Source organism: Onychomys torridus, chromosome 16 (genome assembly GCF_903995425.1).
Source record: "Onychomys torridus chromosome 16, mOncTor1.1, whole genome shotgun sequence".
Classification (NCBI taxonomy): Eukaryota; Metazoa; Chordata; class Mammalia; order Rodentia; family Cricetidae; genus Onychomys; species Onychomys torridus.
The window spans coordinates 50,353,019-50,379,336 of NC_050458.1; the positions used below are offsets into that span (position 1 = coordinate 50,353,019).

At 53.9% G+C, this 26,318-nt stretch overlaps 2 protein-coding genes across 7 annotated transcripts in view; one reads left to right on the top strand and one right to left on the bottom strand.

Annotated features, from left to right (window-relative positions):
* The window catches only part of Wnt7b (Wnt family member 7B), a 46,868-nt gene extending 36,844 nt beyond the window's left edge, over window positions 1-10,024 (bottom strand). The window contains exons 1-2 of one of the 3 annotated variants that reach the window (XM_036208241.1): window positions 5,374-5,438; window positions 4,764-5,102 (exon numbers count right to left, since the gene is read on the bottom strand). In XM_036208241.1, the coding sequence (XP_036064134.1) occupies window positions 4,764-4,993 (230 nt within the window). In that variant the 5' untranslated portion in view covers window positions 4,994-5,102; window positions 5,374-5,438. Of the gene's footprint in view, window positions 1-4,763; window positions 5,103-5,373; window positions 5,779-9,481 lie in introns of those variants that run through there. The other 2 variants (XM_036208243.1, XM_036208242.1) reach the window with 2 other exon arrangements.
* Window positions 959-26,318, top strand: LOC118597013 (translation initiation factor IF-2-like). 4 transcript variants are annotated; one of them, XM_036208246.1, is made up of 4 exons: window positions 7,456-8,967; window positions 9,414-9,519; window positions 9,956-10,005; window positions 13,380-13,625. In XM_036208246.1, exons 1-4 carry the CDS (start codon window positions 8,762-8,764, stop codon window positions 13,405-13,407), a joined length of 390 nt encoding a protein of 129 aa, XP_036064139.1. In that variant the 5' UTR covers window positions 7,456-8,761; the 3' UTR covers window positions 13,408-13,625. The 4 variants fall into 4 exon arrangements, 3 of the variants coding, with proteins under 3 accessions (XP_036064139.1, XP_036064138.1, XP_036064137.1); XR_004946773.1 differs by lacking the exons at window positions 7,456-8,967; window positions 9,414-9,519; window positions 9,956-10,005; window positions 13,380-13,625 and adding exons at window positions 959-1,051; window positions 2,477-4,389; XM_036208245.1 differs by lacking the exons at window positions 9,956-10,005; window positions 13,380-13,625 and adding an exon at window positions 26,293-26,318 and having other exon boundaries at window positions 7,456-9,519.

Genomic DNA, 26,318 nt, shown 5'->3' on the forward strand with positions numbered 1-26,318 from the left:
CATGCTCCAGCCCTTGGAAGGCTTCCCAACCGATAGCTGTAGTACTGGCTAGTTTTTATATCAACTTGATACAGGCTAGGGTCATCCCAGAAAAGGGAATCCTGATTGAGAAATGCCTCCATAAGACTGACCTGTAGGCAAATCTGTGAGGTAGTACCTTGATTAAGGATTGATAAGGGAGGGCCTATCCCACAGGGAGTGGCCTCAGATACTGCAAGAAAGCAGGATGAGCAAGCCACAAGGAGCAAGTCAGTAAGCAACACTCTTCCATGGTTTCTGTTTCAGTTCCTGAGTACGGTTCTTCTTGCCTCAATGGTTTTCCTCAATAGATGGGTCTGGGATCTGTAAGCCAAATAAACCCTTTCCTCCCCAAGTTGCTTTTGGTGATGGTGTTTATCACAGCAACATCAAACCTAACTTAAGATAGCTACCGTGGCCACGCCGGGGCCGCTGCAAGCCAGCATCTCCTACTCCCAGGCTCAAGCATGGTTGCAACATATCTGCACTGGTGCAGTCATTCAGCCACACACCTAACTGCTTACACTGTGGGCCCAGAGCCCTGGATTCCCTGGTATCATGCTTACAGCTACTTGGATGCCTCCAGGACCAGGAAGCTCTTCTCCCAGACAGCAGCAAGTCTGGCCCAAGCCTGGGGATCCATACTCAAGGGCAAGGTGACTCTAGGTGGGTAGGGGGCTGGGGGGAGGGGCAGACTGAGCCAGAAGACAAGGAAAGAGAGGGAGCCTGGAGTGCACCTGTACCCACCCCCACCCATCGGCCAGCCTGAGGGGAGGCCCCCAGCCCCACACCAAGGAGAGAGGACAAACGGCCGTTTTGTCCTTGGCCAGCGGGCGGCCTGTACTACACAATGACCCTTTCATCAGGCTGAGGGAGCCCTGGGCCGGGGTTTCATCTGACAAGGGAGGGCGCCAGCCTCTTGTCCCCTTGGGAGGGGAGCTGAGCCCTATCCCAGCCGGACTCAGGACTGTGCAAAATGGAGGCCTCCGGGGAGCCCTGCTGAAACTGTTTCACCTGCCTGGGAGATGGAGAGGTTAGTGGACTGGCTATGGGCTGCACAGAGGGGCCCTGCTCTGGGCACTTCCCCCTGACCCTCTGCTGACAGACAGCCTGGGTTTGAAATACCAGTATCCATCCCAGCCCCTCTGCTACTACCAAGCTCAGAAACACTGGCTCAAACCTCAGCAGGGCATCCATGTCCACCAGGATACCTGCAGCAACATAACCCTGGTCCACGTGCCCCTCCAGGCCAGCCTGAGGCTTGGAGGCTCTGCAGGAGAGCTCAAGGGTAGAAAGGTGGCAGAGGCAGAAAACGTCATTTCTAGACATCTCCCTTCCTGGCAGTCACCTGCCTCATTGCACCGGTGACTGCGGGCGGTGCCACCTCCCTGCTCTGGGATGGATCACCGCAGGGAGAGCCAGCCATGTAGGGGGCTAGAGCCAGGAGGGCAAGATGATGACCCGGGGTCTGGGGGACCTCATCTCTCAGGACGCCGCTGGTACTGTGTCTGCCTCTCCATCTCCATGGGGACCGGTGGGTGGATGTGTTGGACAGCCATGTTCTCTCATTCAGGAGTCTCTACTGCGATCTTCCTTAGTTTGGCCAACACTCTTCAGTCTTTAGAAATCCTGTTCAGATCCACCTGCAGAATGCCCTCTAATACACCCAAAGAGCACACCATTTCCTCCTGAGTACACTATTCCCTCTACAACTCCCTCCGTGTCACTAGAGGCCAATCCCACCCCCTTCCTGCTACCCAAGATCCAGCCACCTGTCTCCTAACTATCCCTTACATCGGGATCTGCACCGAACACGGGCCCCTGAATCTTCTCTGAGCGCTCCAGGCCGCCCTGAGGTTTTCGTGACCTCCACAGAGTCTCCCTGAGCAGAGGCGTTAGCTAGGGTCAGGATACAGCCAGGAAGGAAGAGGTAGCGCTGGTATGAAAACCCAGATTTGGCATGCCTCATGGTCTCCAGGACTCCAAGGAAACCAGGTTAGAAAGGGTCCCACGCTCTAGCTTCCCCCACAGCCAAAGCCCAAAGAGGCAAAGCCCTCTGCACACACAGGGGCTGGGAAAAGTCCACCCCAGCCTGTACCTCACTCCCCTCTCAGCTACTGAGTCTTACCATACCACAGTGGGTTTGGGGGTGGTTTTCTGTGGTTCCGGGGGCTCCAGCTGGCAGGTTTCCTGGGAGTTACGCTTGCCCTCGGGTGTTCCAGTTCTAACTCTGTTGTGCCAGTATGGGGTGTCACATGCTTTCAAACCCAGAGACAACTGGGTCTGACCTGAGACTCCTTTCCCCTGTGCCTGGTGAGGAGACTTGGGCCCAGACAGACATCACCCTCCAGGTGACCTGTCCATGTTGGAGTCCTGTGACCCACACTGCCCCCCTGGACTGTGATGCCACAGGAGCAGCCTGATTCAGCGCCCATCTCACCAAGGGTCATACCCACAGGGCTTTTAGGACTGTGGTCAGCACCACCGGCGAAGCCACAACAGGAGTCAGGAAGAGGCCTGACAGGGCCTGGGGAGGACAGTGGTGAGCACCCTCTGCACCCCCAAGCCAGGTGGTCGGTGAGTAACCATCCTGTCACCCATGACTCACTCGGCTCCCCAGAGCAGGCGGTTACCATGACAGGCTATACCGGAAGACATGGGGGGGGGGTCATCACAGACAACTACCACATCTAGGACAGGGAGGCCAAGAACGGAAGGGACCTGCCCTTACAGTAGCCCAGGCTGGTTCTGGCTCCAGGCTTGGGCCTGGCCCTGACACCAGCTGACCCAGCACTCCAAACCCTGCTTGTGGCCTCACCTCCCATTTGCCTTCCCTTGGTCCCTTGTGGTTTCCCCACTTGGCCCCCACCCTCCAACATGGGTAGAGGTGGTCAGAGCTACTCTCCAAGCTGGGTCATACTTGGAGTCTGATGGGAGCTCAGGGCCCTTCCAGGCCAGCACACCCGTCCAACATGATCAGCAGCAGGGGCCCAGGCATGTGTCTGGGATTCACTGTGTTCGGATGATAGCCCAGCATGGGGAGCTGGGAGAACAGCCCAGTTGAAAGGGGCAGGATCAACTCTTGGCCGGTGTCTGTGATCCCAGCAATGGGATGCCTTCTGGAAAGTTCTCTGGAACAGAACACAGCCTCCACTCAGGGCCCCTCCTCGCTGTGGCATCCTCTGGGACATTCCTGTAGTGTTAGGAGTGGGGTGTCTCACGCTGACCCCTACCACCTTCCCGTTAGCAGAGTTCTGCACCGACCAGCTAACCAAGTTCTGCCACAGGGGAGCCTGAACCGTGGTGGGCTAAGGCACCATGCTTTCATTCTAACTGTAGAGGCATGCTCCTTCCTAGGCATCTTAGGCAGCCAACCCTGTGATACCCAACAAAGTGAGGAAGGCCCAGCATCACAATCATGGGCCCTCTCTTTCTCTTTCCCAGGAACAAGGTTTATGAAAGGCCGAACCAGCGCTTTCTCCCCATCTTTCATAGCTGAACCCCAGGCAGGGTTGAGTGATGAGGAAGGGACCTCGTCTGCCTTACCACCTCCCACCCCAACCCCCACTCATGTTGGCCCCAGCTCTGGCCTGGACACACTTGAAAAGCTGCTCCCTTGAAAGAATTTCAGCCCCCCAGAGCTGGCAGCATAGTCAGGGACAAACCTATGTGGGTTCAGATGGTGGAGGTCACCACAAAGCTGGAGTGGGTCCTCCAGGAGAAAACTGGAGGCCTCAAAGGTACACTGGCTACCATCTGCCAGAGCACCCTGCAATTGCTGTGTGGCAAATCATCTTACCATCCTCTCCTCTCAGACCCAGCTCCTGGCTTCCACCCCTGGACACCTCCCCAGGAACACCAAACCTCAGCTGCTAGCTTTCCCAAATGATTTCTCAGAGTTAACTGCAGGCTTTTCAGCAAGGCTTAAGACTGAGATGGCCAGGATCTGGGGAAGGGGAGGCCTCAGGAGCCCCAGAAGCAGGAGCTTTGGGGTCCTTGGCTGATCCATTTCAAGGAAGGACATCAGAAACAGGATTCTTTTGGCCAGGTCCCCACTGATCAGGCCGGGCAAACGGGCCCTGCGCCCTGCCCCGGGAGGCCTGCTACTCCCCACCCCAGGCGATGCCTCCGCAGCCAGGGCTGCCGCCGGGCTTGGAGCGCTCCCTCTGCCCGGACCTTGTAATTATGTTCCACAGCCGGGGAAACCGCGGGCCTCGCAGCATCTGGCTGCGGTTGCGAACTTTTGTTTCAAGATGCGCGACTATTTATAGAAGGAAAACTGGTAGGATAGTAATTTCCTAGGAGCTGGAGGAGAAATTGGCCGCGTCTTTATTAAAAGGGGTGGGGGCGGGGCAATTTATCAGGACTGTGGCCGCGGGGCGGGGAGGGGGTGGTGCAGGGAGCGGGAAGGCGGCTGCTGCCTCTGGCCGCGTTAGGCGACCCCGGACGTGGCCCGCGTGTTAAGGAGGGGGGGGGGGAGGGGAGGAGAGGGAGAGGGAGCGCTGGCTCTGAGGTTTAATCAGTAGCATCCAGCTTCAATTCCCCCAAACGGCGGTTCCATAAATCAAACTTCTTTTTAAATCGGAGGCCAGAGCATATGCGTCCTATTAGGAATCGGGCGAAGCTACCGCTGTGAGGACGCGCCCCCTCGGCTCGCAGGACCGCCTTGGGCCCTGCCCCAAGCTTCCCATAACCTGGTGGGCGCTGCCCAACCCCTGCTTTGCGCACTCTCTAGGCCTTGATACCTGGGCGCTCTGCAGCCTGAGTGCGCACAGCGCGCGCCCTCCTCGCCTCCAGGGAAAGCATCTAGTAGAACAGGGGTCAAGGCCTCCAGGCGCAGCAGGATGGCACGAGTGACCAGAGACTTCGGGGAACAACCTTGGCGCGCTATCTGGTGGGGCGCAGCATGCACGTGTCTGCCAGTGCTGGGAAGTAGATGTGTGCATGTAGCTCTCCTTAGTATGGCACGCCGCATGGGTTAATATGGCCTAGGGAGAAGGTCTTCCGCTGATCCAGGATCCTGCTCGGACGCGAAGGAAATCTTCACGCCGACTGACTCTTGCGCTCGGTGCATACAGCCTAATCTGCAAGAGCAGTCGGACCGCTCTAGAGCCACCTTTTCTCTGACCCCAAAGCTAAAATCTCTCATTGCCACAGCTGCCCCCACCCCCCAGGTGTTCTACATCGGCGGCTGAGGCCAGCAAAGTGACCCAAAAGTCCCCAGCTTCTGTGTACGCAGGGCACCCATCGCCGCACCCCGGGACCCTCTTGCCACCTCCCCCGCCCCCCTCCTTACAGCAGTAGTGGCTAGGGGCTACCCTCTCGCCCACCCCACCCGCCATCCGCGGCACTCACAGGTAGCTGCCGCTGGACAGAAGGAGAAAGATCTGCGGGCAATAGACGGAGACCAGCGCGCTGCGCGGCGACAAGAGGAGCATGATGGGCCGGCGCGCCTGGCTGGGCTGGACAGGCCCCACCCGCAGGGCTCCTGAGCCAACCGAGGCTGGGGTCTCCGCGGCCCTCCCTGATGCAGGGCAGCAGCGTTGGGCGCTAGGGGCCAGGGCTCGGGGGCCGGGGGACAGTGGTCGCCCGTGTCTCGACGCCAGGCCCGCACATCGTGCTGTATCTGGGGCAGCAGCAGGCGCTGGGGCTGGAGTTCGGGGCGGGGGCCCGGCGGGGGACAGTGGGCACGCCTTAGCGGCTCTCTGGCCCTCTGTCCGTCTGTCGGTACGAACGGGCTCTGTCGCTCACTCTGGCTCAAGTCTCCAAGTCTCCCAAAGCGCGCAGCTGCCATTGGACAGGCCGCCCCTACATCCGCCTCCTCAGCGGGCGGGTTTTTTTTTTTTCCTTTTTTTTTTTTTTTTTTTCAAGGGGAGGTTGACCAGAGTGTGCAGCGGGTGCCGCCCCCAGGGTTTGCCCAAGTTGCCTTGGCCGGGATACCCTCGCCACAACCTTTGGCTAGAAACACCGCTACGGAGAGCGCATCTCCGGGAGGCACTGCGCGGAGGCGTGTGCGCCTCTTAGGGGCTGTGCTCAGCAACATGTGCTCATGTGTGCATGCATGTGCTTGCATGTTCCTACAGGAGCATGGGCGGTTTAGGAGCCCGCAGGTGTGTGTGCACAGATGCCCTGTGTGTGTTGCCCCTCTGCCTGCATGCAGCTTGGTTAGGGATGGCTGGGTGTGGGTCCCTCTCATTGCACCTGGGCCAGCCCTGCTCTGGAGCTACAGTCTGGTGCCTAAACCACCCCCTTCATGTACCTCTTTGGAGAAGGCAAGAGAAGGCCCCCAGAGAGGGCACTCACCTCTAGCTTCTTCATCTTTTGCTCTTTTTTGAGGAGTTGGTTGGAATGGGTGCGGAGAGAGTCTTCTAAAGAACTCTCCCTCTTCTAGTAAATACTTTTCCGAGCCCACAAACAGATTTTGAGTCTCATCTCCTGCTTCTGCTGAGCCTGGCTGTATTAGAATGCACTTATATAGAGGCAAATGTCAGCTGTGAGAAGTCTCAGAGCAAGGGGTTGGGGGTGGGCTGCAGGAAAGGGTGTGTGGTACAATTGTGGTCCTGAAGAGTGGATCCTTGGCTCCTGGGCTTGGCAAGGCTATTCCTGGGCATCCAGGAAGCAGGAACCTACCTCCCTTACCTGCAGACCTCCCTGTCCTTTCTTTGCCCCTCTGGTTCTCCTGACCACAACAGCATGAACAAGCCTAGGGCAGGGCTGGTCCTGACATCTCAGTGACCTTAGCTGCTCCCTATCCCACCTTGGCCTCCTTCAGGACAGCAGCTCCATCTGTGGGGACTTTAGGTCAGGCATTGTGACTCCCTGATGCCATTATGCTTGAAACTTACTGAGAATCCAAGGTGCTTCTGGGGTTTTGAGGGCTGAATTCTGGTCCCTGCTGTTATGGGAGGTAGGCATGTGGGATGAATGTACTGGGCGGGATTTCTGGAGGCCCCACTGCACGTACAGACGTGCAGCAGAGGCAGATTTGGGGGCTGAAATCACAAAAGACCCCCTCCTCAGAATAAACTATCTGGGGAGGCCCCAGGGTGGCTCCTACACCTTTGATCTCCTGGTCATTGGTGGGAGCCACACTATTCCACCACTGTTACTTAAGGTCAGGGCAGAAGCCATCAGAACTAATGCCTCAGCCGCCTCAAAGGAGGTTAACATCACTCCACCATTTTCAGATGATGGTGAGAGACTGCTCTGGGGTAAGAGTGCACAGAGGTACCTTCCAGAAGTGATGAGATGCCCCCTCCAGAGAGATCTCAATGCCCTAGGCTTCCACACCATCTATCCCTTTAGGTCACATGGTGGCCCAGCAACCTCTCCTGCCTACCTAATGGAAGATACACACACACACACACACACACACACACACACACACACACACACACACAAGGAGGAGAGAGAGAGAGAGAGAGAGAGAGAGAGAGAGATTGAGATTACAAAAAGGTCCAAGCCTCTCCTTTGCAGGTCCCAGGGTGAGTCTCTGCCTATCCGTCATTCCTTTTGGTCTTTGGAGTTTTTTTAAAAACTCGGGGAGGAGGGGGGATTTTCTGGAGGGCAAAAAGTTCCCCTCCTGGGCTCATGTGCAGGGCTGGGACCATGAAAAGGAAAGCTTGTTCAGTCCCAGAAGGTAGTGGTCGTGGGCATTAGGAGCCCTCCCCCCCTGCCCCCCAGAATAGGCTAGAAGAGAGAGACCTTGGGTCTCTCTCATCCATTCTCTGCTCAACACTGACCACCATGCTGTGCATAACAGCCGGAGCCAAAGTCAGGCTTCCAGCAGCTGAAGGAAGATGTACACAGATGAAACCCAGAAATCCAGGGGGACCCCCAAACTCGGGAACCCAGGTCCTTCTATCTGACACCTTTTCCCATTTGCTGGATAGGGGGCTCTTTCAGAAGCCTCTTGTTGAAGGACTGGTGTTAAGGAAGACTGGCCAGCAAGGGAACCCCGAGCCGGTAGAGTCGGACACCCAACTCAGAGGCCTCCGTGCCAGAGCCAGGTAGCTGGGACCAGACTGAAGCCTCTCTCCCCAAAGGGCCGGGGATCCGATCCTTTGCAGGCCCAGGAGGATCATTACAGACTATTGAGAGTCCAGGAAGCCGTGGCCTGCTCAACCCGCCCCCACCTCCAGCAGGCTCAAAGCCGGCACCCCTCACCTTCATAAACAAACACCCAGGGACACAGCCTACCTACACAAACCTACAATAAACACAACCACCAGCAGCCGCAGACACTCCCGCCCAGGACTGCAGGAATAAAGCTAGGACCGGGGACTTCCAACCTTGCCTCTGAGGCCACCAGGCTTGGTCCCTGCCCCTCTCCGGGCCTCAATTTCTTCACCTGTAAGATGGCGGAGGTGCAAAGGGCTGGGAGGGGTGCTGATCTTCAGCTACTGTTTCTACCTCTCGCTTGGAAAGCCAGTCTCCCAGGTACCGGAACCTGCCCCTCCTACAGGTCTGGTCACTGGCCTTCCCAGGGCCAAGATGAGGCTGGCCTCCCAGGCCGGGCGGCGCGTAGTAGGAGCGCGGGCGCGCGGCGGGGCGCAGATGCCCGCAGGTGCTCGGAGTGGGGGTGGGAGTCTGGTCCGGGCCACCGAGAGTGACTAAGGCCCGCGAGGTGCACTGCGCTCCGTTCGGTCACACTGCCCCTCCACCCCCAATCCGGGGAGGCCGAGACAGATTCCGTCTAAAGGAGATCGCGGCTCAACAGGTAAGGACTCGGCTAGGTTCAGGAATGTGGAAATACGACTCGGAGCAGCTACGGCGGCGAGCAGCGAGTGCTGCCCGCCCGGAGCCCGCCCGGCCGCGCCAGGGGGAGCGCGGCGAGAAGGGGCCGGGCGCAGGGCCCCGGGCGGGCGGGGGCGCGGGCCCCGGACGGAGCCCCGAGGCTGCTGCGCCAGCCCCGCGGCCCATCCTGAGCCAGCCGGACGAGTTGTCAAGGTAATTTCAACATGTCCGGGTGATGGATAGAGACGCAGGGCCGCAGCGGGTGCGGGGGCCCGCGCGCTCGCGGCGGGTGCACGCTCCGATCTCCCCCGCCCGGGATGCCCCCCGCCCCCCGGCTCGGCGCGCCCTCTGGGCGGCGAGCGCTCGGCCCGGGCTCGACGCCCAGCGCAGCCCGGGGGAGGGAAGGCGCGTCCCACCCCCGGGGCCTGGAGCCCAAACAGGTGAAAGTACGCGCCCGGCACGCTCGCCGCTACCCGCGAGCCCCGCTGCGGCCGTCCGCGGGCCGCGCTGTGCCTGCTGCGTCCTGGGCTCCGCGCCCCTCGGGAACACTCCTGGCTCGGGGTGGGGGGGGGGGGGGTCGGATGAGTCTGCGAGGCTGAGGCGAGGGCCGGCCACACGGGCCACTCAGAAACGCCCTTCCCCCCAACTCGGGTCCCTAGGTCTGCTGGAGGAGGCTCCCGAGGCTGCCGGCTCCCCTTCTGCCGCCCCCGCCCACAGGAATACTCACCCGAGCTTCACGTAGAGGACGCCAAAGCAGAGAAACACGTAAAAGATCCACTTTCGAAAGTTTCTGTGCATGATCCAGGGAGGGGGGCTGCGCCATAGACAGCTGCGGCCGGAGGGGACGCGCGGGCGGGCAGGGGCCGGGCAGGGGCCAGGGGGCTGTGGGAGAAGCACACTCAGCCGGCGCTTCGGCTCGGACGGCGGGCGACGCGCGGGCACCCGGCACGCGTTGCCACCATGGTGAGCCCAGGGCGCCGCAGCCGCCCCGTGCGCCCGGGGGGGAGTGACCCCGGCCGGGAACCGCGACCTCGGAGCCCAGCGGAGTGACCGTGGGGCTCTGCGAGCGCAGGCCGGGGCCGAGCGCAGCGAGCGGGTGGGTGGGCGGGCGCTGCCTCCACTGGGCTCAGCCGCCTGGGGCCGTGCGCGCCTCGCGGTGCGCCGCGGCGGCCAATGTGTCCGCACTTGTCCGCCTCCCCAGGTGACTCGCGGCCCCGGCAAGCGAGCTGCGAGCAGGCGAGCGCGCCCCAGGTAGGAGGATCCGCCTCCCGCCCGCCCTCCTCGCTCACAGCGCGCTCTCGCGCGCGCGCTCCCGGGCTCTCCCCTCCCTTTTCTCCTCCCTCCCCCGTGACACACGAACGCATCTAACCCCGCGCCCCCCCCCCCCCCCGCCCCAGGCCAGCTCCCTTCCGATCGCCCTCCCAGGACTGCGTGGGAAGGGGGGAGGGAGGGGGAGAGTGCGGCTCTGTAGAGACACCTGCGCTCCTCTGAACTAGGGAGGGTGGGGGTAGGGGCGGGGGCTAAGAAACTCGCGCGGGGCCTGGTGGTCACTTGGTTTCCAGTTTCTAGTCGAAGAGGGAGAGACCACCCACCACCATCTCCTTTCTAAGGGCAGACACCCCCTCCCCTAGACATTACTCACATGGGGGCTTCCAGGGCCACACACACCCCGGATCAGGCATCGCTGCCTGCCCAGCAAACTCCGCTGAAAAATCAACGCCCAGCACTGCAGAGCTTGGGACTTAAAGGCTGGTAGGCACACGAGCCTGCCCACCATTAAGAGTGGCACCCTGACAGAGACTCAGAGAAGGGTATCAGAAGGCGTCCCTGGAGAGTCCCAGTCTGGGGACTCTCTGTCTCTCTCACTCTTCAGGGTTGTCTGATGCGGGTCTCAGATCTGATTCATGTTGATAGGCCAGAGTGGGAAGTTAGACTAGCCTCGGTGCCTGGCACATCCTATGTGGGTCTGGCTTGATTCTATTCTGGACAGGTGGGTGCCAGGGACCCTGCCTGCCAAAGCCAGGTCTGTCCTATCTCAGTGGACCAGCTAGTAACCAGATACCCGCTGGGGGGGGGGGGGGCCCAAGCCGGGTTTCCAAGTGTCTTCAACCCGGAACAGCATCAAATGGAGCCATTATGACAGAAGTGCTCAGTCTTTAAGGACTAGCCAGTACCCAGTTGCCTGGTGTGGAAATAAGGAGAGTATGAGGTGGTTCTGTCCTCAGGCCTGCATCGCCCAGCTCGGCCAGGAACCTCGATCTCAGAAGCTATCTTCCCTGCCCCTAATCCCCTTTTAATCTCTCCAAATCCTCTGAACTGTTGCCATGACCTGGGAAGAGCCACTCCTGGCCCCCAGGTTCAGAGGCCAGCAGGTGCAGCTATGCAGAACGTTTTGGATTGGAAGACCCTGTAGAAAGGAGATTTTGGACATCACGAGCAGGGAAACTGAGGCACAGACATAAAACAGCAGTATCAATCCCACACCGCAGTCTCCTGAAACCAAGAACTCTGGACGTCGCACAACTTCGTGGGTAGGGAGCTGAGCTGGGCCGGATGGCGGGAGCGAGCAGAACTACCCCGGAGCTTAGCAGGCGGATGCTGCCACCCCGTGGCGACAGGGAGTGACGCTTGCAGCTGGAGCTGGACTTGATGTGCTTAGGGGTTCCCCACCATGCCTGGGAATCTGGGGGCCACTCCACCCGTCGCCGCCAACAGCCTCAGTCTTGGAGTCGGTTAGCGAGACAAAAAAGATTTGTGTGGCTGCAGCGGCGGGGGTGGAGGGGGAGCTGAAATAGCGAGATCATCCCCACGGGTGCTCCATTTGGGGTTTTGGGATTCCCACCCCACCTCCAGCTGAGTCAGATCCGGAGGCCTAAGGGTTGGTCTGCGATTCTCCAAGAAGGATGTGGCCGAGAAAAGTGGGTGCTTCTGTTGGTTGATGGGGATCCGACCTGCTTTTATGCCTTAGTTTCCCAAAAACATAATGCCGAGTTGCTAAACATAGCGCGGAGAGTCTGCGGCACAGCGTTATGCTGCCCCCTGCCGGCATCAGGTGGGAAGCGACATCGCCTAGGCTTTCTAGGGGGCCAGTTACCACCTACCTACCATTTGACCTTGCTGTTTTAAGAAGATGGTTAAGGTTTGGCTCCAAGATCCCGCCACAACTACTTGTGGGACAAGGTGGAGACTAACTTTTGCTGGTGGTGGGGAGCTTCTCTCCACAGGGCTAGTTTGGGATTGGTGTGAAGAAGACATAAGTCTCCAGAGTCAGGACAGCTTCAGGGCCTGGTTTTCCGTGGGTTCGGCCAGGCTGAGCATCCTTACCTGTATGACTGCAAAATTTTCAACATCTTCAGCCTGGAAATACTCCTCCTCCTCCTCCTCCTCCTCCTCCTCCTCCTCCTCCTCCTCCTCCTCCTCCTCTTTATTCCTATGCTCCATGGTGTTGTTCTGATGTGTCCACCTCCAAATGAGTAAACAGTGATGGGTGGATGCATGTCTGGATGAATGGGTATGCGGGTAGATGATGCATGAGTAGATGTATGCATACATGAATGCAGGGATGAATGGACTGAGAGGTAGGTGCATGGATGGGTTACATGGATGCATGGGTAGGTGGATAGGAGTGATTGATGATCGATGCTTTCATTCCTAGATGGATGGTGTCTTAGGTGGGATTTCTATTGTGATAAAACACCATAACCAGAAATCATCTTGGCGAAGTTTATTTCAGCTTACAGTAGCACATCACAGTCAATCATGTAAGGAAATCAGGGCAGGAATTCAAGGCAAGAAAGAGGTAGGAACTGAAGCAGAAGGGTATTTGCTCAGCCTGCTTTCTTGTAGCACCCAGGACCACTAGCCCAGGAGTGTATACAGGCACTGCCCTCAGTGAGCTGGGTCCTCCAACAGCAATCACCCACCAAAAAAGGCTCCATCAGCCTGCCCACAGGCCAGTGTGGTGGGGAACATTTTCTCCATTGAAGCTCCCTCTTCCACAATGACTAACTTGTGTCAAGATGACATAAAATAAGCCGGCACAGTTGGTCCCTTCTCAGCATCACTGTTTGACTAGATTTTTCCCTTTCTCATGTCCCTAAGGTGGCATAATATTAATTCCACAATATAAAACACTCCAACTTTGTTTTTGTTTCTGTTTGAGTCAGAGTCTCTTTATGTAGCCCTGGTTGGCCTTGAACTCACAGACATCTACCTACCTCTGCATTCTGAGTGTTGGGATTAAAGGTGTGCACCACCATGCCTGGTAAACATTCTAATTCTGAAAAGTTCCACAGTCCTTAAAAATTCAAACGCGTTACAAGTTCAGTCTCTTTAGATGATTATCCAAAATTTCTTTAAAAGTTCAAAGTCTGTCTGAAATATGCAAAGTATCTCTAAAATTCCAAAGTTTCTCTAAAATATCCAATAACTTCAGGCTCCTGTAAAACCAAAAACCAAGCTAAATACTTACTCTAAGAGGGGAGAAGCAGGGCACAGTCACATTCAAATAAAAGAAAACCGAAGTCCAACAGTGTAAAGTGATTGACATCTGGGACCCACTCACGATCCTCTGGCCTCCAAAGGCCAGCTGACCTGTGACACTTCTCTGGCTCTGCCGTCCACAGCATACACCGCTTGTCTCTTAAACTCTGACCAGCTCCACTCCACTGTCCTTTGCTGTCCTTGGCGGTCATCCTGTGATACTGGCATCTCCAAATGCTGGAGTCTCCCTGGCAACTGGGCTGCACTTTTTCTAATGGGCTTTCCTGGATTCTCATCAGGGACTGTGACCCTACCACACGATGCCAAACCTCAATTCTCCATGACCCCTTCGATCCTGGGGCTTTACTTCAACTGAGGCAAGTGCTGATGTGTGGATGGGTGGGTAGATGGATGCAGGTATTTATGGCCTCTCCTGGTCTCTCATGGTGCCAAGCCCCTTCATGCCTTCAAAGCTAGTACCTCTTGGGAGACTCTTACACATTATCAAGTTCAGCTACCAGCACAAAGTACAGCTTTGGCTCCCTCTGAACCACAACTTCTGTGGATTGACCTTGAGGAAACATTTCCCAGAAAATTCATCTTCAGTGATGCTGGTCTCTTAATCACAACTGATTCTTCAGCTCCAACTGACCAGTACCAATTGTCCTAGCAAAGAAAATGTTTTACTTTAGTGGTTCTTAATCCAAAATATCACATAAATGGCTTGATACAGCCTTTGTCTCCCTCTGAAACATCACAAGCCAGGCTTCCCTTGCCTGTATTGCTCTCAGTGTGCATTGCGTTCCAAGTTCCTGCAACTGAGCTCTGAGCACTCAATGACTTTCGCAGCCCAAAGTTCCAAACACCTCCACAATCCTTCCCAAAACAATATGGTCAGGTCTGTCAGAGCAATACCTGACTCCTGATACCAATTTCTGTCTTCCTTACAGTTTCTATGATTGTGATAAAACATAACCAAAAGCAGCTTGAGGAGCAAAGGATTTATTTCAGCTTAGAGTTCTGCATCATAGGTCATCATCGAAGGAAGTTGGGGCAGGAACCTGGATTCAGGAACTGAAGCAGAAGCAGAAGCCATGGAAGAAGGATTCTTACTGGTTCGCTTCCCAAGGCTTGCTCATCCTGACTTCTTATAATAGCCAGGATCACCAGCCCAGGGATGGCACAGCTCACAGTGATCTAGGTTAACATTAGTCATCAGCCAAGAAAACACCCCATAGACCAATCTGGTGGGGGTGTTTTCTCAATTGAATTTCCCTTTTCTCAAATGTCTCTAGCTTGTGTCAAGCTGACAAAATTAGCTAGCAAATGGATGGATGGGTGGATGGTTGGATGGATGGATGGATGGATGGATGGATGGATGGATGGATGGATGGATAAGTGGGTAGATGGATGCATGTAAGGGTAGATGCATAGATGGATGAAATAATACATGGTTGGATAGGTAAGTGAGACATAGATGGATGTGTGCGTGCAAGGATGAATGAATGGGTAGATAGGTGGGTGGATGGGTACATTAATGTGGTGATTGAGAAATTATGGGCAGGTGGGTGATTGGATGGATGGTTAATGTATGAATGGGTATGTGGATGAATAGACACATGGGTGGGTGGGTGGATGGATGGATGGATGAGTAGGTAGTTAAATGGATGGATGAATGAGTGGGTGGATGGATTTGTTGTGGGAGCATGCAGGAAGTCATCCCCATGTGGACCACTGTGAGCTATGAAGATAAATTAAGTCTAGGTACTTTGCCTGGGACATTCCCAGGTTTCTTGTTTGTTTTTGTCTGGTTGGTTTTTTGTTTTGTTTTGTTTTTCTTTTGTTTTTGAGATAGAGTCTCTCTCCATAGTGTGGGCTGTCCTAGAACTTGCTATGTATAGCAGAATGGCCTTGAATTCACAGAAACCTGCCAGCCTCTGCCTCTTGAGTACTGGGATTAAAGGTGTATGCCACCAGGACTGGCAGATTTAAGCACCGAAAGTTCCCCATCTCAGGAACTCGTCAGTTCTGGATAACCACCCCAGACCTCAAATAAAAGTGAAGAAACCAGAATTCTCAAGTAACTGATTTCTCTGGGACCCTCGCAAGAAGTGCCTGGAAATGATCTCACAGGAGATGAGGGCATATGAAAGGTAATGTAGCTCACATTTAGTTGGCAGGCGTGGTGTGTAGCATGAATCTTAAAGAGTCTTATTAATAAAACAAACACGGAGTCAAGTATGGGGTCAGTGCTAGAAGATCAGAGAAGCAGAACAAGCCACAGCCACCTCACCTTGCCAGTTCCTCAGCTGATCCTGTTTCCTCAGACTGGAAGCTTCTGAGTCCTCATCCAAATAGATCTCAGCTGAACTGCTGCTCAAGAGCCTAAAAGCTTAACCAGCCTTAGTTCCTGATCCTCACGCCTTATATACCTTTCTGCTTTCAGCCATCACTTCCTGGGATTAAAGGCGTGAGTCACCATGTCTGGCTGTTTTCAGTGTGGCTTTGAACTCACAGAGATCTAGGTGGATCTCTGCCTCTGGAATACTAGGATTAAAGGCATGTGCTACCACTGCCTAACCTCTATGTTTAATATTATGGCTGTTCTGTTCTCTGACCCCAGATAAGTTTATCAGAGTGCACGATATTTTGGGGAACACAACACCACCACAGCTGTGTGCTGGGACTCTTGCCTGTGCAGCTCCTCTGAGTCCTCACAAGACACCACAAAACAAGTTTCCCTTATCCATAGCAGAGTGCCTCGAGTCCAGTCTAGGTCAGGCAGGGACCTGGAATATGGAGGAGCAGATGGATGCATGAAGTAACTGCATAAAAGCCCACCTCCGTCTCTCCTGACATCTCTGTCCTCTGTGTGCTTGGACACTCCAAACTAGTTTCTGCCCCAGGACCTTTGTACATGCTGTCCCTTCCAGCAGTGTTCTTCCTCTGGATCTATCTGGTTCTGTCCTCCGCTAAGCAGTCCATATCAGAGCCCCCCCTCCACATCCTTCCCCCTCAAATATAGCCATTGGTATTCTTTAATATGACTCTGGATACTCCTTTTGAAGAAAGATGCCATTGTGTTATCTGTCTGGCTTCCCTTGGCATATAAGCTTCACAGGGACGGACCATTGCAACGTCTTGTTTATTGCTCTGTCCTGCCTGGAGGCATAGAGTAAGTGTTCTATTAAGTGATTATTTGAATGAACAAAGGGGTGAATGAATGATTTTGCAGGAAGCAGCAGGCCCATGTGACCTGCACTGGTCCCGGTTGGAAAGAGAAGGACCTGGCCCAACTCCCCTGAACCCTGAGGTTAATCACCCCAACACTAGCATCAGTCACACCTGCTTGTTGCTGCCTCCCCCCAACCCCAGCCCCAGCTTCTGTGTGGTATCCGGTGAAGGACATTTGAGTGATGTGGTCACTGACATTTCCTAAAAATTCAGCAGCTCCAGCTCCAGGTGCCCTGAGTGTGCACTGGCCCTAGATGAGCAGCTGGTACCACTAAGCTCAGGCAGATGAAAGGACAGGAGAGAGTGGTGGGCGGGGCCCAGCTCACGTGGCTGGGGTAGTATATGCCAACTTGACACAAGCCAGAGTCCTTTTGGAAGAAGGAACCTCCACTGAGAAAATGTCCCTATCAGACTGACCCGTGGGTATGCCTGTGGTGCATTTTCTTGAATCACAATTGATGTGAGAGAGCCCGGGCTGTTCACTGGGAGCAGTGCCACCCCTGAGCAGGCAGTCTCAGGTGGTGTAAGAAGCAGGCTGAGGAAATCATAGGGGAGCAAACCAATAAACAGAGTTCCTCCATGGCTTCTGCTTCAGTTCCTGCCTTGAGTTCCTGCCCTGACCTCCCTCAGTGTGTGTGTGTGTGTGTGTACATGTGCCTGCCTGCATGAGTGTGATCAGGATGTGTAAGCCAAATAAATCCTTTCCTCCCCAAGTGGCTTTTGGCCATGGTGTGTTATCACAGCCGTAGAAATCGGACTGTCACCCCTGCCTGTCAAGCAGAGCTAGACTCTTGCCACCATTGCCACTCAACCTCTTCATGGGGCAGAAGCAGAGGGGAAGTCCCGGTAGCCACTGCTGGGAACCCGGGTCCAGTGAGAGGAAGGACACCAAGGACAGCCAGAGGTCAGTAGTGAGGCATTGCGGGGGGAGGACTAGGTGATCCCCAGAGGGACTGAGGCAGATGGGAGCAGGAAGAGAAGGAGGGCGTGTGGTAGGTTCTTCAAGATGCCCTGCCCTGGTTCCAGGAGTGCCCAAGACTGTGGTAGCCTGTGAGACAGGCGCACGTAAAGTCACAGTCTTTTGACTCCCTCAGAGCTTAAACCCTCCCCAGGCTGGGTCTGAGTTCCCGGGTTCATAAAAGTTAGGTTTCCAGCAGCTGTAGCTGGAGGGGCTGTGGGAAAGACCCAGGAGGCAGGAGAGATTGACTGAGGGCAGCCTTGAGGAGGCGCGGCCTCCTGGAGAGAAGGCCCAGGGCCTCTAGAGATTGAAAACTGTTGGAAACCATCAGGGAAAGTGGGAACCTCAACCTCCCACAGCAATGAACAGAGTTCTGTGCCTGCAGCCAGGACTAGCCTAGAAGCCCACCCACCCACCCACCCACCCCATACCAGCTCCCAGCATGCCAGGCTGGACTCCTGATGGCGCAGTGGTTAGAAGCCACACACTTTGTGGTGAGTAGAAAACCAATGTGGCAGGGTTTGGACACTTGGAAAAGGAAACAGAAACTCAAACCCCAAGATGGTGTAAGCAATGGCCGCTGGCATGAGATAGGACTTAGGAAAGAGGCCGGCTCCCAGACATGGCCTGCATGCCAGGCTGAGGAGCAGGAACTTTGTTTTCTGACACAGGCGAGCTACTGAAGATTTCTGGAGAGAGAGAAGGACATCAGAGTTGGGTCCTGGATGAAGATCCCCCTGCTTACCTGACAAGCCAGGTTCTGGGGTTGTGCCTCAGGAGTGGGGGAGGGGAGGTCCTATATTCATACTAGGGGCCGGGGGGGGGGGGGGGGGGGGGGGGGTGGAGACAAAACCTGATTAGGAAAGGAACCTGGATCATGACATCAATGACTAGTGGTTCCGAGTCACCTTCTAGCTCCTGGCAGCTTGCACGACTGCCCTATCCTATCCTATGCGTGAATGAGTGTGTGTGTGTGTGTGTATACGTGCCTGCCTGCATGAGTGTGTGTCCTGCTCCAACCCCTATAAGGCGAAGGACAGAGCCTCTAGGGTATAAAGATAGGGAGTGAAAGTTGGGGAGCCTTCCCTAGGCTACACAGGCAGAGGTACTGGTTCTTGAGGTATGATGAGCCTCCCACGGAGCAAGCCCAGGAGTTGACTGACCAAGAGCCGGAGAGGGAGCCAGCCCCTGGCTAGGATAGTAATCTCCAGGAGCCGGCACTCCTGCACTGTATGGACATGGCCACCAGGGGGTGCCCTGTACACAGATCTGCTGCCCCTTTAAAAACATGCCCTCTGTTTCTAATGGAAGTCCCTTCTCAGGCCCAGAGAACCGAGAGCAGAGGGCAGGCTCTTGTCTACTGTATCCTGATCCTGAACCCTGGTCCAGCCTGATCTGGCATGAACTGAGAGGTCTCTCTCTTCTAGGGTAATGCAGACCAGGGCACTGGGGTGTTCTAAGTGTGAGGACACAGGGCCCACCAGGCATGGCCTATCTTGATACAGGAGTTTGTCTACCATGGCTCCTTGCTCCTAAAGTCAGGGATGCTCAGCTCAGACCCCCAATGCTTGATTTTCTCCTCCTTGGCAAAGGTGACTGGGTCCCACCCTTCCGTTCCCTTCCCTTGCTGGTGATGGCTGCCATGGAGACACTGTGTGTGTGGGTTGCAAAGGAACAAAAGCCCCTCCCAGCCCAGCTCAACCCTGGAAAACATGCTTTTAATCGCCTACTGGGCTCCTGTGTTGTTTGTCTATCAACTTGACACAAGCTAGTGCCATGTGGGAAGAGGGAACCTCAGTTGAGAAAATGCCTTCATCACACTGGACTGTGGTAAGCCTGTGGGGCATTTTCTTGATTAACGATAGATATGGGAAGGCCCAGCCCTCTGTGGGCTGTGCCTCCTGGAAGTGGGGCATGTGGTACTGGGTTGTATTTATAAAAGCTAGTTGAGCAAACCAGTAAGCCCTGCTCCTCATGGCCCAAGTTTTCAGTTATTTTCCTGCAAGTTCCTGCCCTGCTTAAGCTCCAGATCCAACTTCCCCCAAGAGATGGACTGCGACCCAGAAGCCAAACAATCCCTTTCCCCGTCCAGGTTGCTTTTTGTCATGGGTCTTTATCACAGTAATAGAAAGCAGATTAAGTGACTCCTCAGAGGAAAGAAATGGGTACACAGCCGGGTAGTGGTGGCGCACGCCTCTGATCCCTGCACGGGAGGCAGAGCCAGGCGGATCTCTGTGAGTTCCAGGACAGGAACCAAAGCTACACAGGGAAACCCTGTCTCGAGAGGAAGAGAGAGAGAGAGAGAGAGAGAGAGAGAGAGAGAGAGGGAGGGAGGGAGGGAGGGAGGGAGGAAGGAAGGAAGGAAGGAAGGAAGGAAGGAAGGAAGGAAGGAAGGAATAAGTACACAAGGCTAGACCTGAGCATTCTGGAGACACCCCTCCCCAACAGGTATCCACCACCTAGAAATGCTATCATCCAATGACTGGTTGTGTGGTCAAGACCTGAGTGTCCAAGTGCCTGGGCACCCACATGGCGCTCAGCTGCCTGTTCAAGATGGATTGCTCACAGCACCCAGAACATTTTTTGCTGGATTGTTCTTTGTTTTGTGTCCTGTGTCATTCAGCAGGGTCCTGTTCTCCTCTTACCACACACACCTGTAGGCCCGTCTGGGAGGCATGACACCCAAGTGTCTGGGTACTTGCTAATATCTTCCTTGGAGATGGAACTGGACTGTTGAAAGTCACCGGTCTAAGCTATAAAGCACAGTGCTTTTGGGGCTGGGAGACCCAGATCAACTGTGTATGCCCAATACATACCCTGGTGACCAGGCTGGTGCCAGGGCTTAGATATAGCCAACTTTCCAGTTGCATGCAGCACAGACATCCAAGAAAGCAAGTGACACCCCCTTGTACCTCTGGCATCCCATTGATGCCAACTCTGTTTGGCCACACCTACCTTCGAGGGAGGCTGGGAGCCAGAGCCTAGGTTCACCTGCTGGCTAGGACCAGCTGCACTAGGTGATCCAGGAAGGAACAACAAATTCTGGAGGTTAGCTGGTATAGTTGGATATATATATATATATTCTTTGGGACCCGCCACCCAGCTCCCAGCTCCCAAATAAATACACAGAGACGTATTCTTTCTTATGAATGGACAGCCTTACCTTGGCTTATTTCTAGCCAGCTTTTCCCTAATTATCTTGTTTCTCTTCTTCGATGTTTTGCTTCTGGGCTTTTACCTTTCTTATTCTGTATACCTTTGTTTTCTTCTTACTCCATGGCTGGTTGTGTGGCTGGTTGGCTGGCCCCTGGTGTCCTCCTCTCCTTCCTTTCTCACTCCTCCCTCTTCTTTCTTCCTATTTCTTCTCTCTGCCTGCCAGCCCCACCTATTTCTCTCCCCTGCCTAGCTATTGGCTATTCAGCTCTTTAGTAGACCAATCAGATGTTTTAGACAGGCAAAGTAACACAGCTTCACAGAGTTACACAAATGCAACACAAAAGAATGCAACCCATCTTTGCATCACGAAACAGATATTCCACGGTCTAAAAGAATGTAACACGTCTTTAACTACTGTTCCACAACAGTCTGGCAGCCTGCCTTCTCTCTTAGATGCTGTCCCCACCATGGCCCTGTGTCCTTCCATTGCTGACACCCTTCCCTGCCCTTTATCATGTTCCCATGATAAACACCTCAGAGTTCAAAATGGCCTCAAGAGAGTTCCTCCATCACACCTGCCTTCCAGGATGTTGGATGAAGTAAGGGCCAGAGAAGGTGTGTAGTTACTCTTGGTTGTCAACCGGACTGGATATGGAATGAACTGAGAGACGTGCCTTGAGGAAGCTCTGGGAGGGCACTTCCAGGGAGCATTAACTGAAGTAGAATACCCTCCCCCAAGAGTGGGCAGCCCCTGTGAAAGCAGCCCAACTATGAACAGGTTTGAGGGAAATGTAGTGCTGCCTGCCTGCCTCTGCTTCCTACTGATGAGTGCATCCACCCTGCTGCTGCTGCTGCTGCTGCTGCTGCTGCTGATGATGATGATGATGCCACCTTCCTTTGTTGCCATCAGAACCCAGCTTCTTTGGCCTTCCAGTGTTAACTGAAGACCAGAAGCTCTCAGAAAGTCCTCCAGCCTGTGGTTGTCAGCCACGAGGCTGTGGCTGAGGCATCCAGCCTCGTGGGTTCCCCATCCTCTCAGGTTGCAGATGGCCACTGATGGCCTACCCAGGCCCTGCTGTGTAAGCCCCTAATAAATCCCTTTAGTGAGGTGAATTCATTCTGTCCATGCTGTTCTCCTAGAGAGCCCCCAGTAAGCAGGAGGACAGCCTCTCTTCACCCCTAAATGTCCCTGACACTTCCACTTCTCGGTGACTAGAAGTTGGCCAAATGGCCACACCTAGCCATAAGCCTGTTTGGAATATGCCCCCGTCTAGCTGAGCATGATTAACCCAGTGGGAACTGGAGCTGTTACAGAGAAGGACGGGAGGCAGACATGTCCACTTCTTGTACCCTACAACTCTCCTTGAAGTCAAGGTCCTGGGTCTCAGGCAGCCTGTGGATGGCTGTTCTTAGACTTCCCTGCTGGGGACCTCTGAGTCCCCTGCTGAAGCACTGAGGGAGTAGAGTGACACCATCCTCCTCTGTCATCTCTGACTACTGGGGTCAGTGCTGTCAACATGGACCTTGTTGGGGGTGTGGGTGCAGCTCATGGTCCAATGCTAACACTTTTCTTTCTCCTTGACTCTGTTGACTCTCATGTGTGTTTCATGCCTCTTTGGTCAAGTGTGAGTGTGTGAGCATGTGTGTTTGTGTGTGTATGTGCATGTGTGTATATATGTGTGCGTGACTGTGTGGTGTATTGTGCATGTGTGTTTGTATGTGTGTAAGCGCATGTGTGTTTGTATGTGTGTGTGCATGTTTATATATGTGTGTGACTGTAGTGTGTGTGTGTGTGTGTTGCCTGCATGTATATCTGTGTACAATGTGTATGCAGTGTCCAGGGAGTCCAGAAGAGGGCATTGATCTCCAGAGACTGGAGTTACAGACACTTGGGAGCAGCCATATGGGAGCTGGAAATTGAATGCAGGTCCCCTGGAAGAGCAGCCAGTGTTCTTAACCACAAATCTCTCTCTCCAGCCATTAAAGTGAGTGATACATTTGTTGACCAGCTCCCTCTGACACAAGCAGCTATCTTAAGGGCCTTTCCTGTTGGATGTTTTCTAATCAGAACAAATGGATGCAGACTCCTTGAAGCCCACACTGTCCACCACGTCCCTGACTGGAGGAGGCTAGGGAAGTCTCTCTCAGAAGGGCCACCCTCCTCGTCAGTGGAGAGTATGAACAAGCTTCTAGCTTTTCAAGAGAGAGTACTTACTCATGTAGGCCAGGGGCCTCCAGCCTGTAAGAACCACATGAGGAGGAAGGGAGGGAGGGAAAAGAGCCCTGAGTTCCTTATAGGCCATGCTAGCTGTGGCCACAGAGAACCAGAGCCTTTGCCCTTTGGAGATGCTATAGAAACTGACAAAAGCCAGGGTAGTGTCCATCCCAAGGAGGTGCATGTGGGTAGGGACAGGGTAGTCTCTCCTTCACCTGAGCCCTGGAGAGCGAGTCAGGCAAGTTGATGGACAGAAGTCTTCCTGGGAGGGACGGGATAAAGGTGACCTTGGCCAGTACAGAGGACATGGATCTCAGCTTCACTCCAGTGTTGTTGAATGACGTCCACTGAGCAGCTTTGATCTTGTGACTTGCAAATGGGTAGCAAAGGCCCCACAGGGCCCCTGCACACTTCCCTAGGGCACCCAGCAGCCAAAACCTCTTACTTGGACCCATTCCTGTCCCTTCAAACCATGAAGACATCCCCCAGGGTCTTTTATTCTTTGTTTCTTGGCACATTGTCCAGAGCACCCTCCACAGAGCTGGAGGCGCCATCTCCCCGAGAACCCTACCAAAGCAGCCTTCCATGGTCTGCCCTTATCTCCACACCCCACTGCCCTCCTCCTGTCTCAGCCCTTCTGAAGCCCCAGGATGTGGTGATACTTTATTTGTATATTAATAAAGTTGCCTTGGGGTCAGAGCAAGCCATAGCAGAAGCTGGGCGGTGGTGGTGCAAGCCTTTAATCCCGGCACTTGGGAGGCAGAGCCAGGCAGGATCTCTGTGTGTTCAAGGATACAGCCAGCATGGCGACACACGCCTTTAATCTCAATACCAACCATAGAAGACCTGGAGGTCTGTACAGACAGGCAGTGACAAGGAGGTCATGTGGCTGGGTTTACAACCAATGAGAAGGCAGAACAGAAAGTCTATATAAGAGACAGGACATAGGAAGTAGCTCTCTTGCAGAGAGGAAAGACAAGAAGCAGTGAAGGGCAAGGTTTTCAGCTCTCAGCTATTGCTCTGACCTCTTGGTTTTAACTCTGCAATTGGCTCTGTGTTTCTTATTTAACAAGACGATTAGTTACATCTACACCAGGAAGCCTTGGGGATGGTGACCATCTATACAATACCTTGTTGGACTCTCACGTTGAGTCAGAGAGATACCTGCCTCCTGTGTATGTGAGAGAGAGACACAGCATGGCAAGGGAGTTGTGTACTTCCCACTGCTGGCCTCTAGTGGTGGTGATCGTAGTGGTGAGGATGATATTGGTGGTGGTGATGGAGATGGTAGAGGTGAGGGGGATTGTGAAGGTGAAGGCGGTTGTAATGGTTAATACTGATAAGCAACTTGACTGAGAAATGACTAGGTGTGATGATGTCGATTTGACTCAACCTAGAATCACTTGGAAGAGAGTCTCAATGTGGGATCATTTAGATCAGATTAACCGGTAGATGTGTCTGCAGAAGACTGCCCTGATTGTTAATTGATGTGGGACATCCAGCCCACTGTGGGCAGCACCATCCCTTAGGCAAGGAATCCGGCCCATGTTAAGTGTAGAGAGGAACCTGAGCATAAGGAATCACGCACACGTTCATTCTATCTGCTCTTATCTGTGAGTGCGATGTGACCAGCTGCTTCAAGTTCCTTCTCCCTGACTTCCCTGTAATGATGGACTGTGACCTGGAATTGTAATGCATTTCTCCTATAAGTTGGTTTTTGTCAGGATAATTTATCACAGCAGCAGAGATGAAACTGAAATGGTAAGGAGTGAGCAAAGCACATTTCTGGGTGTTTCCAGAGATGATTAATATGTGGAGTAGTGATTGAGGGGGAAATACCTACCCTGAATGTGGGCAGCACTATCCTATAGGCTAGGGGCCTAAATGGAATAAAAGTGGCAATGAGGAAGCCAATCAGTGCATCCTTCTTGGGTGAGTATGTTTCTTGTGGCTGCCATTGCCCATGATAGCAGACTCCAGCTTCTTCAGTCTTTCAATACAGACTCATACCATTGACTCCAGGGAACTTCCAGGTCTTCAGTCTCAGTCTGGGACTGTATCCTTGACCTACCTTGTTCTGAAGCTCCCAGCTTTTCCGGCTGAGCAGCTGCTGGGTTTTCTGGTTCTCCTGAATGCGGATGGCCATTGATGAACCATCACCCAGGCTCTTTCTTGAAAGTCAATCCAATAACTCTCCTTGATAGCCAATACATGCTCTACTGGTTCTGCTCTTTGAGAGAGGCTTGACTAATCACAGCGATGGTGATGACAGTAGTAGTCATGGTAACAGAGATGATGAATGATGGTGACAGTGGTGGTGATGTGTGATGATGTGTGTGATGTGATGATTTGTGATGGTGATGATGTGCGATGTGGTGATGTGTGATAGTGATATCTGATGATATATGATGACGGTGGTGGTGGTGATGATGTGTTATGGAGATAGTAATGATAGTTTTACTAGTCAGGTGATAAAACACCTGATATAAACAACTTAAAAGAGGAAGAAATATTTTTGCTCACACATTCAGAGGCTTTAGCCCTTGCTTGACTCTTTACACTCAGGCAGAATGTTTTGGCAATGGAAGCATGTGGCAGAGGATGTAAACATGAAGGGTCTCTTCTGTCTTAATATTACAGTTCAGAGATGCCATGACCAAAGTAACTCTTAGAAGAGAAAGCATTTAATTAGGAGCTTGCGTACAGTTTCAGAGGTTTAGTCCATTGGTGGGGAGCATGACAGCATAGATGCAGATGCCAGAGCAGTAGCTGAGAGCTACATCCTCAGAGAGAGAGAGAGAGAGAGAGAGAGAGAGAGAGAGAGAGCAAGCGTAAGCCTGGTATGGGCTTTTGAAGCCTCAAAGCCCACTGCCAATGGCACACTTCCTCAAACAAGACCACACCTTGTAGTCAGAAGGTTTTTCTGATCCTGCCCAGAGAAAACTTTCAACTACATTTGGCTACCCAACGTATTGGCTCGAGTTTCCACCTAAAACTTGAGGGAACTTAATAAAAGATTCTAAAACGGAGCTAAAAACAGCTTCCTGAATGTGTCTCTGAATGAGCTACACTATGGCAGGTTTGTAGCGTGTGAGATTGAGCTACAGCATGGCATCGAGGTACAGAGACACAGAGGTTTCTCCAAGCCATGCAGTGCACTGCATGGTGGATTTAGCTTTTGCTAGTACAGACCCCCCCCCCCCAAAAAAAAAGGTTTCTGGGCTACAGCTCCTTAATGGAGGCATAGACCCACTGCTTCTCATAGTTGGCAGTGAGCAAGGCTCCCAGAGCTAGCAGTAAACATACCAACACCATATTGGGAAGCTGGGGTGAGTCAAGTGAGCAGCCAAGACTGCCACTTTTTGTCCTAGCCATGCAGTTTAACAGTTTAAAATCTCTCCTGGTCAGAGAAGGATTATAGATTCACAACAAGACAGATTCAGATGGAATAAAACTCTAAACTGTTTACAGTGTTCTGCTTTTGTTTCCACAGAAGATGAGAACCTATGGATTGCTTCC